This window comes from Eptesicus fuscus, chromosome 20 (genome assembly GCF_027574615.1).
Source record: "Eptesicus fuscus isolate TK198812 chromosome 20, DD_ASM_mEF_20220401, whole genome shotgun sequence".
Lineage (NCBI taxonomy): Eukaryota > Metazoa > Chordata > Mammalia > Chiroptera > Vespertilionidae > Eptesicus > Eptesicus fuscus.
The window spans coordinates 10,442,979-10,456,279 of NC_072492.1; the positions used below are offsets into that span (position 1 = coordinate 10,442,979).

A 13,301-nucleotide genomic window follows, 5' to 3' on the forward strand; every position below is an offset into this window, starting at 1 on the left:
GCCCTTGTGTTTTTCATCTCTGTATCCCCAGATCTTAGAACAATGCCTGGCACATAAGAAGGCACTCAGGAAACAGGTGTAGAACTGATTGAATTAAACCCAGGGATGCTTGGCTGGTCGGGAAAGACCTTTATTGCTGACTGCCCTCTTTGTCCTGCATCTTCAGCCCCTGCTGGAGCCCCAGCCATACCTGGCACTGCCCTATCTTCTCCCCGACCCTGCAGGAGCCTTCCACCCCAGCATCTGCAAATCCACCACCACCGCAGCCTTGGGTCCCTGGGCAGGGATGAGTGGGCCGACACGCTGGAGCTTGTGCCTAGTTCCCAGCAGAACTGACCTCTGCTCTGGAAGAATCCCTTTCCAGCCAGCCCCACCCACCTTATAAAGCCACATTGGGAAACCACTGCTCCTTTAAGCACACCGTCCCCCAAAGAACCTCAATACAGCTCCACCAACATTTATTGAAGGTTTCTCATAAGCCCGGCACTGTGCTCGGTGAATCTCCAAAGTCATAGACTTGACAATGCCAGTGCCTTTCTCCCTCTGAGTGTGAGAGTCCCTGCGCCTCCTGAGGTCAGCGTGGCAGCCTCTGTCCTGGGCAAGTTTCTGTGCGTGAGTGAAGGGCAGGCGTGAAGGCCTAGCTCAGAGAAGGCCTTGTGCCAGGCCTGGGCCCCACTCGCCGGCAACTGTCTGCTCCACTCTGTCAGTCCCTCACCTCCTCGTGGCATCGCATGGGGGCAATTTCTCATCCAGAAGCAGACGCTCTCCATTCTCTGCCCACTGCTTGGCCCCACGTCTCTGTGAGAGGACCAGGATGAAGGCAGGAAAGCCCAGAAGCTCATCGGCTGGCCCATGATCCACAGCTTGTTTCTTGGGGTCCAAGGCCAAGGCTGGACGCTGATGACAGTTCAGTTGGGGGCTTTCCCAGCAAAGATTACAGACGCCAAGCTTTGGGGCAAGGAGAAGGGCCTGTGGGCTTCAGGGGCCCTCGGGCCCCAGCTACTGGCCATCTTCAGAGTCCCTGGGGCTCCTCTGCCAGGCTGCTTGTCTGCTCCATAACATCACCCTCCAATTGTCAGGGAACTCTGGCCTCCAAGAGATCCAGATCCCAGGGCTCTCACCCCAGCTCTGGCCTCTGGCTGCTAAGCCACATCCAGCTCATTCTCCTCTGGCACTCAGACCTGTGGTCTTTCTCAGAGAGAATAATAGTTAAAATGGGGGCTGAGGGAAGAACTGGGGCAGTCAATCATCTGGGCGAAGGCAAGATCATACACATACCACACTCAGCAGATACACACACACACACACGTTTTCCGAGAAACACACTCTGGATTCTTCTAGAAGAGAAAACGTCGCTTGAGAGGACACAGAAACACCCTGAGAATGAAATCTAATACTTCTTAGATTCAAAGGGCAGGACTGGTTGTTGCTATAGAACCAAGGAGAGTCACTACTGATCTCTTGGGTCCAGATGAGCCAGCTCAGCACCCATTAGCCGCTCTGCACTAAGCCTCTGTCTCCATTGGCAACACACTCAAACCAGCCTCATTCTCCCTGTTTTCATTGGCTGCCTTGTCCTGAAGCTTGGTCCCTATTGGTTGCCACTAGAGGTAGTATTTCCACTGACAGCGAATCCAATAGATAGATGAGCTCTGTCCTCTCTGTGCCAAGCTGCCAGCTGTCCTGCCAGCCTGTGCCCCCTCCCCAGCATGCATTAGGACTGGGGGGCACTGGGGGTTCCTGAAGAGGGTCCAACAGCCTCCAGGAGCCTCTGGTGCTGGCGAAGGTGCCTCCTCCTTTCATGTTCCCCTGTGACTTCACACACCAGTTGGGCAGGGAAGGCCCCAGGAAGCCCCTTCAGCCAGCCTAGGGAAAGAGAGAAAGGGGCCCCAGTGGAGCCAGGGAAAGGGGCAGGTCAGGAGGGAAAGGAGGCACCATGGGGTCTAGGGTCTGAGGGTCATGGCGAGAACCGGGAGCATCGGTAGAAAGGCCATTGGAGGTGGAGGTGACAATATCACCAAAGAGGGTCAGCGTCACTCCTTTGTCAAGCCCTGCAGTGGCTGCTCATCCCACTCAGAGTGGAAGCCAGAATCCCTGCAGGGATCTCCGAGGACCCACACGATCTGGTCCCTGTTATCTCTATGACCTCACCTGCTTCTCTCCCTTCTCCTCGCTCCCCCTAGCCACACATGCCTCCTAACTGTTTCCTAAACACACCAACCACAGTGCCTTCCACTGACTCCTGTCTCTGACTGGAACAGTCTTCTTCTGGATGCCACGTGCCTGAGTTCCTCGGCTCCATCCAGTCATTGCCGACACGGTGCCTCCTCGTTGAGGTCCACCTCAACCTCCCTGTTTAAACTGGTAACCCACCCAACCCGGCCACTCCTGCCCTCCTTGACTCTGCTGCACTTTTCTTTTGGCATAGACTCATCACCTTCGGGCGCACTGTATGCAATTTACTTTTTATCTTGTTTATTCTTTCTTGTTTCTCCTCCCCTAGAATGCACGCTCCGCACACAGGAACATCTGTGTGCTCGGTTCACAGTGCCTAGAAGAGACAGCGGCACCTCCCAGGTGCTTAATAAGCACTTACTGAGCGAAGAAATAAGAGAATCTCTCACCTTCAGGGCTCTTGTGTAGGTGCTTGGGGGGAGCCCTGGACTCCAGGCTCTGTCCCTCAGTCTTGGCTGGTGTAGAAGGCTCTGAACACATATCCTGGGAACATTCTGGTTGGGGTGGGGTGACATTACAGCAGGATCAAGACTATTTTTAGCTTCTCCCCCACATTCCCCTTAAGATTCACTTTTCCTTCCCTCTCCCTCTAGGGGTTACTTACCACAGTCCTCATAGATGGTGTCTGGGGAGCTGGGAAGGGGGCCGGGGGTGGGGAAGGCTCCCAGCCAGCGCTGCATGTCTGATCTGGTGGGACAAGGGAGGGTCCCAATTGGCCCAGGAGATCCTACTGGGGGTTAGGCAGGGGCCACAGAGGAGAGAGATTGGGGAGGAGGTGGTAGGCTCTGAGAGGTCAGGTCAAGGTCCCTTTAGGAGACACAACTCACAGGGAGGAAGCTTGGAGTAGCCGTTGGGTGGGGCGGCCCTGGTGGTTGCTGAGAAGGGAGAGGCGGAACGTCGGGGGTCCAGACGGGTCTGGAACCTGCTGGGCCTGGACCAGGGAGCGATGGGCATAGTCCAGCACCTGTAGCCGCTGCCCACTGCCCAGGGAAGAGGACGTTCAGAAGGAGAGCAGAAGTCCAGCTGAGCTCCTCCTCCTCACCCCTGCCTGAGCTCCCACCCTCCCTGGCACCCACCTCTTAGGCTGCGTGATGAGCAGCAGGTCACTAAAGAGCAGCAGGCAGAGGGGAGTGAAGCGGGGGCGTGAGGTGAAGAGCATGCCCCCTCTCCGGCACCCTAACTCCGTCAGCTCCCCCTGCAACTCCAGGCGCCTCGACCAGGAGACCAGGGGCAGGGCCTGGGAGGAAGCAGGGAGGAGGTTCTGGCTTCTTCATAGCACACCATGGGGAAAGGGACGGTGGGGAGTCTAGACAGGGGCTAACCTTGACTTTGTGGAAGCGCAGCCTCTGGGTGAGCCGGATCAGCTCCTCAGTCTGCTTCATGCGCCCCACCTCAGCACTGCAACGCTCAATGATCTGGGTAAGGGGAGCTCAGTCACTCACCCCTACTCCCTTCCACCCTTCTTTCTCCCTGACCCCCTCCTCACCTCCCCCGCCTCCGCATCCCCCGCAGCCCACCTTGCTGATAGCACCCAGGGCCTTCTGGGCATTCTCCTGGCGGCTGGACCCCTCCTCTGTCTGGTGGAGGATGTTCTGAAGACAAGGAGGAAGGGTGACTGGGCCCCTGCTCTGCGGCCCTGGGGTTCAGAGGGGCTGCAGCTCCGAGGCCCCTTGCCTGGCTTGGCAAAATGCTCACAGGGCTCACAGGGGTTTGGGGTTCACAGGGCTGAGGAACCAGCCTCAACAAAGCTGAGAGACCTCGCCTCTCACTGTCTGCCTAACCCTGAGCAAGTCACGTTACCTCTCTGAGCCTCAGTTTCTGCATCTGTAAATTGGGGACAATACCCACCTAGCCTACCAATAGAGGATTCAGCAACGTAATATATGTAAAGTACTTAACATAGTCCTTGGCACATAGGAAGTGCTGAAAGAAGGTTGCTGTTATTTTAATAATTACTAACCACAACTATTAGTAAAAACAATAAAGCACAGTGGTTAGAGTGCCTGGAATTAAAAGGCGAAAGATTTATGCGGTCTGAAGAGAAACCAGAGCATAGAGTGCCTGGAATTAAACTGTGTCTCCATCAGTGATTATCCGGATGACCTGGACAAGTTATTTAACCTCTCTGTGCCTCAGTTTCCTCATCTATAAAGTGAATCAATCATAGTTTCTACCCTCATACAGTCATTGGTCGGTTAAGTGGGTATATAGCACTTAGAACCATGCCAAGAACAGAGCACTCAACAGCTGTTTAACTGCTATGATGACGTATGATTATTTTGCCTACGTTGGGGTATATTAAACTAAGGAAGACCCCAGGAAACTGGGGATATATAAAAATGCTGGCCATCTAGTTGGGAACGCCTCTCACTGACATCCCCACACTGAGGGACCTGGTTTAGGGAGAAGTTTCTATTCTGCCGTAGAGTGTTTCTCAACCTTTTTTTTTTTTTTTTTAAATTCATTATTGATTTCAGAGAGGGAGAGATAGAAACATCAATGATGAGAGAGAATCATTGATTGGCCGACTCCTGCACGCCCCCTGCTGGGGATCGAGCCCACAACCTAGGCCTGTGCTCTTGACCAGAATCGAACCTGGGACCCTTCAGTCCACAGGCCGATGCTCTATCCACTGAACCAAACCAGCTAGGGCTCAACCTTTTATTTTTTAACTCAGTATCACCCTGCTAAGGAGCCTTTTTAGAAATTTAATACCACAGATATGCTGTACATCTTTTATGTACCGGGGCCCTTTGAAGTACCACAACCATTGGAATATTTAAGATATTTTTACCTCCCAAAGAATGAATTTTTTACCTCCCAAAAAATGAATATCACCCCCACTGGGAGGTATGCAATGAGAGGTACAGCTGAGGTGACCACCACATTCCCTCTGAGGCCCAGAGAGAGAAAGGGACTTGTCCAAGGTCCATCAGCCAGTTCATGGCAGAGCAAGTCGAGAACTCCTGCCTCTAGCCAGAGGTTCGTTTCCTGCACCCGGCATGCTCCCTGAGACATTTGAGTAGCTCAAGGCAGAGTTTGGTGGGTCCTGGACTGAGAGGCCCCGATTGGGTCTGTTTAGGGAAGCCCTGTGTTCATGGCGGGGCGGGGGGGTTGATGGTGATGGCGGTGATGGCGGGGCAGGAGGCCCCGGGAGTTGGTGGGGCAGGAAAGGCCCAGAAAGGCCCCGGCCCCGGTACCTGCAGCAGCATGCGGAGCCGCGTGATGCGCTGAAAGGGCAGCAGCAGGAAGGATGGCAGCGGGAGCCGCTCACACTTGGGGAGGCTCTGCAGCCGGCGCAGCTCCGCGGAGAAGCGCACGTTTGTGTCCCTGCGGAAGCAGCCCAGGCCGCTGGAGTGGGCCTGGAGGCCCTGGTCCCCCAGCCTGCCCTGGCCTGGACCCCACCTGCACCCCCACCTCCCCCCACAGGTGTGACCTGGCCCCTGCCCTGGAACTCACATAAGGCGGCTGTAGGTCTCCTCCTGATACTGCTGGTTGCGCACATAATCCACGTACACCGAGAAAGGGCCCACAGCGTGGGCATGCACCACGTCGCAAAGGTCGTTGATGTGGGGGGAAGAGCGTACACGGGACAGTAATGCCTCCAGAAACCTGAAGGGGTGGGGAACAGTCGGTAACGAGGGGGGTGGGGTGGGGGGGTAGAGAGCCAGGGGCCCTGGGACAGGCCGAAAGTTAAGAGGCGCTCAGTTCGCTGAGAGGGCAGGACCCCACTGACCACTCGCTGACTTCCTGGACTCTCTGCACATTGGAGAAGAGGGTGTGGTGATCCCGGGGGGTGAGCGTGTCCCGGAGAGCCTGGCTCAGCACAAAGGTGTCGGTCAGCAGCTGCAGGGAGCGCAGGTAGGAGGCCTCGGATGTCACCACCTCAAACAGGCTCTGTGGAGGGGGGGCAGGGCGGACGTGGAACCCAGTTCCCAGCCAGCCCAGGGCCCAGCCACACTCCCGCCCGGAGCCAGCCCCCAGGTGTGCCACCTCCTGCATGCGCCTCTCCTGGGGGCTGAGCGTGTCCAGGAGGCCACTGGCTCGCACCGCCGGGAGCTCCTGCCACAGCGTGTTTCGAGGGCCAGGGAGCCGGGCGAAGGTGGGAGCTTCTCCAGGGTTTGTTGGAGAGGGACTCCCCTCCGCACTGACCCCCCACAGCTCCTCTGACAGCACGGCTGCGCGGTAGGTCTGGTACAGAGGTTCTGGAGAGCAGACAGCACATCAGGGAAGTCCGGTGCCCCAGAGCCCTTCTCCCAGCCTGATGGCCACAGCAGGGACCCCCAGGCCCAGAGGCCTCACCATCCTGCAGGGGCACCTCCCAGTTCTGCTCCTTCAGCTCCTTCAGGCCCTCATCCCTGTGGAGAGAAAAAGGGATGGAGTCTCCCAGAGACAACCCTGCTGCACACCTCCAGGGGCGCTATTCACATGCTAGTGTGAGGCTGAGTGCGGGAGACCCTGGTGGCTCCCCAGACCAAACCCCAGATATCTTTATGTGCCTGTTGTGTGGGAGGCCCTGACTCAGCGGGCTCCATCCACTCCTGTTACCTCAACACTGTGTACCAGAGACTTCCAAGTCTTTATCTCTCCAGCCCTCTCACATAGCAATCACCATCTGAAATGTCCTCGGCGTCTCAGTGAGACTCAGCCTGGTAAACCCAAACTCACACCTCCCCTTCACCCGCAGCTCTGTCCCTCCTCTTCTGGTTACCACATACCCATTCCCCCAAGCTAAAACCTCCGGAGAACAGACACCAGTCAATGCTTGTTGAATAAATGAATGGGCTCAGAACTCTGAGAGTGGTGGGGAATCTAAGATCATTAACGAGCCCAGACGAGGTGTTCGTGGTTGCCAAACAGACTTGCAGACAATAATTACAATAGAGGCTTAGGGTGGGGGAACTAAAATGGAGCACTTACTAGGGACTGGTTCTTCACCAATGTTATAGTCTATGAAGTAGTTGGCATGCTTACCCCCATTTCACAGATGAGGAGACTGAGACCTGGAAAGGTTAAGGACTTACAGAAGGTCACAGAGCTGATAGGGGACAGCGCTGGGATTGGAAACCAGGGCTGCTGGTCTCTAGAGCCCCAGGCCGCCTTCACTCCACCTTTGTGGAGGTGGGGCTTAGCAGGACCTGCAGAGAGTCTGCCCTCAGGTAGGAGTAAGGCGGGGAGGGTTGTTGGTACCTGCCCTCCAAGGTTGCTGGAGCATCATTCTGAGGGGATTCATCTGGACTGTTCCCTAGAGAGAGAGCCCAGAGTGAAGAGAATAAATCCCCAGAATCCCCACCCGACTCCTGACTCCTGCCCCAGCAGAGACTGTTACCATAAAAACTACAACTCCCATCAGCCCTAGAGCTGCAGGTGGCAGAGAAACAAAACAAGCTCAGGGCCTATTGGGGGTTGTAGTTTGTTCATCTGTGGAACGCTACCTCTCCACCCCTTCCCCTCCCAGCCAAAGGACCCACTCTCCCAGGCCCTGTACCTGTTTGGTTTCCATCTTCAGAGGGCGGATGGAGATCTGGCTGTGGGGGGTCCACAGAGATGGTGGTGTCCTGCCTGACCCGAGTTGGTTTTGGGGGTTTGAGAGGTGGCAGGAGTTTGCGCTCAGCAGTGGAGCGGTAAGACGTGAGGACCACTGAGGGGTGACTGTTGCTGGGAGGGTTGGGGCGGGAGCGGGAGGTCCGCAGTGGGGAGGCTCGGCAGACGGCCTTGGGACCATCCTCATAGCCCCCCACAGGGACCCACCGGAGCTCCAGGCCAGGCCGGGCTACATGGCAGACACAGGGGCAGCAGGGAGGGCAGGCCTGGGCAGCATCTGTGGGAGACGAGAGGTGTCCTAAGGAAAAGACCCTTGGCCCCACGCTGCCCAGGGTCCTTCCCCTTAACCTGCCCGGCAGCTGAAACATGGCCCGGCCCCAGGCATCGACTCTTCAACACCGACTCCCTTCAAACTCCCAGAAATATGGAAATCCAGTTTTTTAAAAGGTAGCCCCTGAAAGGACCCAGCCTTAAACCATTGAAAACAAAAAATATGAGCTGGATTGAGCCCACCCTCGCCCCATGAAATGCTTACCCGGCGCGCCGTTCTCCTGGGATCCCCTTCTCCTGAGGCTGCCCCGCGGAGTCTCTCTCTCCCCATTCACATCCACGCCCCCCTGGGGAGCTGGCTCCACGGTGTGTGCAGCCTGGACCCGGTCCTCAGCCCCCCATTCAAATTTGCCAGCCAATCTCCGCACAGTGCCTGGGGCAGAGGCAGGGCCATCCAGGGCTTGGCCCGGGGGCGCTGTCTGGGGCAGGGGCAGAGGCGTGCGGGGTGACCCGGAGGGTTTGGGTGGGGGTACTGGAGACCTGGGTGCAGGTTCTGGGGAGATGGAGCGCCGGGACACTGGGCTGGGGGTGCTGGAAGGGGAGTCTGGGGAGGCCTGAGAGTCGAGGCTGGTTTTAGAAGCTGAAGGGGGCAGAAGGGCAGGGGGCTTGAGGGAAGAGGCGGGGGGTTCCCAGAAGATGGGGGAGCACATTGGAGTTGGTGCATCATTGGAGATGCCAGAAGGTTCTTGAGGAGAAGAGCCGTTGTAGGGGGGCCCAGGGGACTGGGCAGCCCGAGGTCGAGAGGGGGGGCGCGGGCGGATGATCCGAGGGGGCTTCTGGGTAGGGGGTGTTGCTATAGGAAGAGACTGGTCTGACATCTTCCTTTGAGCTTTTCAAAGGAGTGGGGGGCTCTGCTGGAGTCATCCCCTGAGGAAGAGGGAGGGAGGAGAGAGAGAGACCCTCATTGGCACCCCCTGGCCTGCCTTGGGTAGACGAAGCCTCTAAGCAGAACTTGTTTGCCAGCAAATCAGCCCTGATTTTGGAGTCAGGAGGGAAGGCTGCTGTACTTCCTCTCCTTCCTTCTCATTTCCAGTCTTCCCTCCTCACCTCTCACCCCTCTCATTCCCGAGGCCCCTCCCAGGCAGACTTCCTTGGCCCTCCCAGCCTCTCTTTCTCTCTGGCCTTGAGCTTCTGCAGCCTCAGTCTGGATGAAGGAGATAGTGAGGCTAGGGTGGGGGTGCCCCAGTAGAGACCCAAGGCAAGGGAGGGGGTACAAGAGAAGGGGATCGGGAAGGGGAATTCAGCTTGCCCGTATAGCCACAAGGCATCTGCTTGATGAATTGTGTGTGTGTCTATAGGGTGTGTGTGTGAAGGTTTCTGAGTGTAGTTTAAGTGTGTGTGTGCTGTTTCCAGTGAGATATGAAAGGGGTGTTGTGTGGCGTGTGTCAGGAGTGTACTTGTTATGTGCTTACCGGTGGTATGCAGTGGGAGAGCGGAATGCGTGTACGGAGTGTGGGGAGAGAGGGTGCGAGGGTGAATGTGTTCCGTGCTGTCTGCGTGGGGATGTTCGCAGTGTGTGTGGGGATGTTCGCAGTGTGTGAGTGTGGGGATGTTCGCAGTGTGTGAGTGTGGGATGTTCGCAGTGTGAGTGTGGGGATGTTCGCAGTGTGTGAGTGTGGGATGTTCCCAGTGTGTGAGTGTGGGGATGTTCGCAGTGTGTGAGTGTGGGATGTTCGCAGTGTGTGAGTGTGGGATGTTCGCAGTGTGTGAGTGTGGGATGTTCGCAGTGTGTGAGTGTGGGATGTTCGCAGTGTGTGAGTGTGGGATGTTCGCAGTGTGTGTGTGGGGATGTTCGCAGTGTGAGTGTGGGGATGTTCGCAGTGTGTGAGTGTGGGGATGTTCGCAGTGTGTGTGTGGGGATGTTCGCAGTGTGTGAGTGTGGGATGTTCGCAGTGTGAGTGTGGGGATGTTCGCAGTGTGTGAGTGGGGATGTTCGCAGTGTGTGTGTGGGGATGTTCGCAGTGTGAGTGTGGGGATGTTCGCAGTGTGTGAGTGTGGGGATGTTCGCAGTGTGTGAGTGTGGGATGTTCGCAGTGTGTGAGTGTGGGATGTTCGCAGTGTGTGAGTGTGGGATGTTCGCAGTGTGGGATGTTCGCAGTGTGTGAGTGTGGGATGTTCGCAGTGTGTGTGTGGGGATGTTCGAAGTGTGAGTGTGGGGATGTTCGCAGTGTGTGAGTGGGGATGTTCGCAGTGTGTGAGTGTGGGATGTTCGCAGTGTGTGAGTGTGGGATGTTCGCAGTGTGTGAGTGTGGGATGTTCGCAGTGTGAGTGTGGGATGTTCGCAGTGTGTGTGAGTGTGGGATGTTCGCAGTGTGTAAGTGTGGGGATGTTCGCAGTGTGTGAGTGTGGGGATGTTCGCAGTGTGAGTGTGGGATGTTCGCAGTGTGTGAGTGTGGGGATGGATGTTCGCAGTGTGTGAGTGTGGGGATGTTCGCAGTGTGTGAGTGTGGGGATGGATGTTCGCAGTGTGTGAGTGTGGGGATGTTCGCAGTGTGTGAGTGTGGGGATGTTCGCAGTGTGTGAGTGTGGGATGTTCTCAGTGTGTGAGTGTGGGGATGGATGTTCGCAGTGTGTGAGTGTGGGGATGGATGTTCGCAGTGTGTGAGTGTGGGGATGTTCGCAGTGTGTGAGTGTGGGGATGGATGTTCGCAGTGTGTGAGTGTGGGATGTTCGCAGTGTGTGAGTGTGGGGATGGATGTTCGCAGTGTGTGAGTGTGGGATGTTCTCAGTGTGTGAGTGTGGGGATGGATGTTCGCAGTGTGTGAGTGTGGGATGTTCGCAGTGTGTGAGTGGGGATGTTCGCAGTGTGTGAGTGTGGGGATGTTCGCAGTGTGTGTGTGGGGATGTTCGCAGTGTGTGAGTGTGGGGATGTTCGCAGTGTGTGTGAGGGGATGTTCGCAGTGTGTGTGTGGGGATGTTCGCTGTGTGTGAGTGTGGGGATGGATGTTCGCAGTGTGTGAGTGGGGGGATGTGCGCAGTGTGTGAGTGGGGATGTTCGCAGTGTGTGAGTGTGGGGATGGATGTTCGCAGTGTGTGAGTGGGAATGTTCGCAGTGTGTGAGTGTGGGGATGTTCGCAGTGTGTGAGTGTGGGGATGGATGTTCGCAGTGTGTGAGCGTGGGGATGTTCGCAGTGTGTGAGTGTGGGGATGTTCGCAGTGTGTGAGTGTGGGGATGGATGTTCGCAGTGTGTGAGTGTGGGGATGTTCGCAGTGTGTGAGTGTGGGGATGTTCGCAGTGTGTGTGTGGGGATGTTCGCAGTGTGTGAGTGTGGGGATGGATGTTCGCAGTGTGTGAGTGTGGGGATGTTCGCAGTGTGAGTGTGGGATGTTCGCAGTGTGTGAGTGTGGGGATGGATGTTCGCAGTGTGTGAGTGTGGGGATGTTCGCAGTGTGTGAGTGTGGGATGTTCGCAGTGTGTGAGTGTGGGGATGGATGTTCGCAGTGTGTGAGCGTGGGGATGTTCGCAGTGTGTGAGTGTGGGATGTTCGCAGTGTGTGAGTGTGGGGATGGATGTTCGCAGTGTGTGAGCGTGGGGATGTTCGCAGTGTGTGAGCGTGGGGATGTTCGCAGTGTGTGAGTGTGGGATGTTCGCAGTGTGTGAGTGGGGATGTTCGCAGTGTGTGAGTGGGGATGTTCGCAGTGTGTGAGTGTGGGATGTTCGCAGTGTGTGAGTGGGGATGTTCGCAGTGTGTGAGTGTCTGCGCACACGCACGCTCATGCTGGCAGTGGGGACGCATCACTATTTCCCTGCTCCAACTGGCCCTCCGCCCCCCATTTCCCAGTTCCTCTCTCCGGACTCTCCCTTTCCGGATTATTTTTAGTCTCCTTTTCCTGCCGTAAAGATTCCTGGAGCCTCTGACCCCAAGAGACCAGGAGGCCCCGGACATGGTCTCTCCTGCCCCATCCTCTTACCCCTGCCTGCCCCATCCCGCCATCAGGTCACAGAGAAAGAGGCCCCAGTGGGAGCCTGGGTCCTGCCCCACGCCTGAGGGTGGTGAGGAGACCAGACTGAAGGCAAGAGCATGGGGACCTGGGCTCCACTTCCTCCCTCCGGGAAGGAGGCTGTAATCCTGAGAGGACTGCAGGGTCCCAGCTGGGAGACAGCGGTGACCCCCAACTCCCTTCAGGAGTCAGCTAGAGAGTCAGACCCCACCCCAACCCCCACCCCAGGCTCCAGATTGGGTTCTTGAGAAATGAGGCAGGGTGGGGGCCTGGGCTGCAGACTGTGCGTCTTGCAGCTCAATGGCCTCTGTATCCTGGCAGGAAGCCCCTTATCAAAATGACCCAGGCAGTGGCCTCACTGGCCGGCCAGCTCCTCCCCAGCTTTGCCCCCTCGGGGATCCCGCCCCTTCTCAGGTACCTTTGTTTACTGTTTACTCCCTTTCCCACCCCCACACAGCCTCTCTCAGGGACCCAGGTATTGGGCCCAAGCACTTACCCTTGAGTCCGCTCCACTCAGTCACCTCCTAGGGCTGAGTGAGTAGGAGCAGGAAACAGGAATCAAATCCTCCTCCCACCGGACACCCCCCCAAACCACACCGCACTCCACATGCGCACACCGGGGCTCTGGAAGATGTGATGGACCCGTGTCCTGGGGTTCTGAGGTTAACAGGGTCTGGGGAAAGGCTGAAACCAGGGTGTGGACAGCAGGCTATTCTGTATGTGCACGTCCTGTTGGCATGGCTGTGCGGATGGGGGCTCACGGGCTGGAGGCGAACAGGGGTGGGTGAGGATGGGTGAAAACGGCACAGGGCTGGGCGGACACCTCTGGCTCAGCTGAGGGACGGTGCGTGTGCTCCTCACCGCATGTCTGACCACCTCTCCCACACCTCACCCGGCTGCCTGTCACCTTAGCTTCCAGCCTGCTCCCCGGGTGTGAGCCAGCCCAGTTTCACACCAAGGGGCCCCTTCCCTGGTTCCCCCTCCCTAGCTCTGCAATAGCTCCCCCTGAATTTACCTTTATCTTTTTGGAAGTGGTTTCTATTTTCAGCCTGTCCTGCCTGCCCCTTGGAGCAAGGAGTGTGGGGCCAGGTCTCCGAGTGTCTGTTCCTGTGTTTCTGGGGCGGGAACTGAGGGCCCAGATTGAGATCTCAGCAGAGGAAGCCAGTTCCTCAGCCCCACCCGGCCATTGTGTCAGGCGTGAGTGAGTGTGTGAGTGTGTGAGTGTGAGTGTGTGTGTGTGTGTGTGTGTG

At 57.0% G+C, this 13,301-nt stretch overlaps 1 protein-coding gene across 1 annotated transcript; it reads right to left on the reverse strand.

Moving 5' to 3' along the window:
• Positions 1-232: 232 nt before the first annotated feature.
• On the reverse strand, positions 233-8,927 carry ARHGEF15 (Rho guanine nucleotide exchange factor 15). Its single transcript, XM_008153471.3, has 15 exons — positions 8,315-8,927; positions 7,724-8,056; positions 7,426-7,480; positions 6,538-6,593; positions 6,229-6,440; positions 5,972-6,132; positions 5,695-5,847; positions 5,436-5,565; positions 3,753-3,827; positions 3,558-3,650; positions 3,312-3,472; positions 3,063-3,215; positions 2,840-2,922; positions 2,625-2,729; positions 233-1,866 (listed from the first exon to the last, which is right to left on the reverse strand). Exons 1-15 carry the CDS (start codon positions 8,925-8,927, stop codon positions 1,715-1,717), a joined length of 2,535 nt encoding a protein of 844 aa, XP_008151693.2. The 3' UTR covers positions 233-1,714.
• Between the last annotated feature and the right edge of the window lie 4,374 nt (positions 8,928-13,301).

Excerpts from the sequence above, each read along its gene's own strand:
- ARHGEF15 (XM_008153471.3), bottom strand. The coding sequence starts at position 8,927 with ATGTCAGACCAGTCTCTTCCTATAGCAACACCCCCTACCCAGAAGCCC. Across the intron at positions 8,057-8,314 it reads CCAGGAGAACGGCGCGCCGG|ATGCTGCCCAGGCCTGCCCT; the intron begins GTAAGCATTTCA and ends CGTCTCCCACAG. Across the intron at positions 5,848-5,971 it reads GTCCAGGAAGTCAGCGAGTG|GTTTCTGGAGGCATTACTGT; the intron begins GTCAGTGGGGTC and ends CCACCCCTTCAG.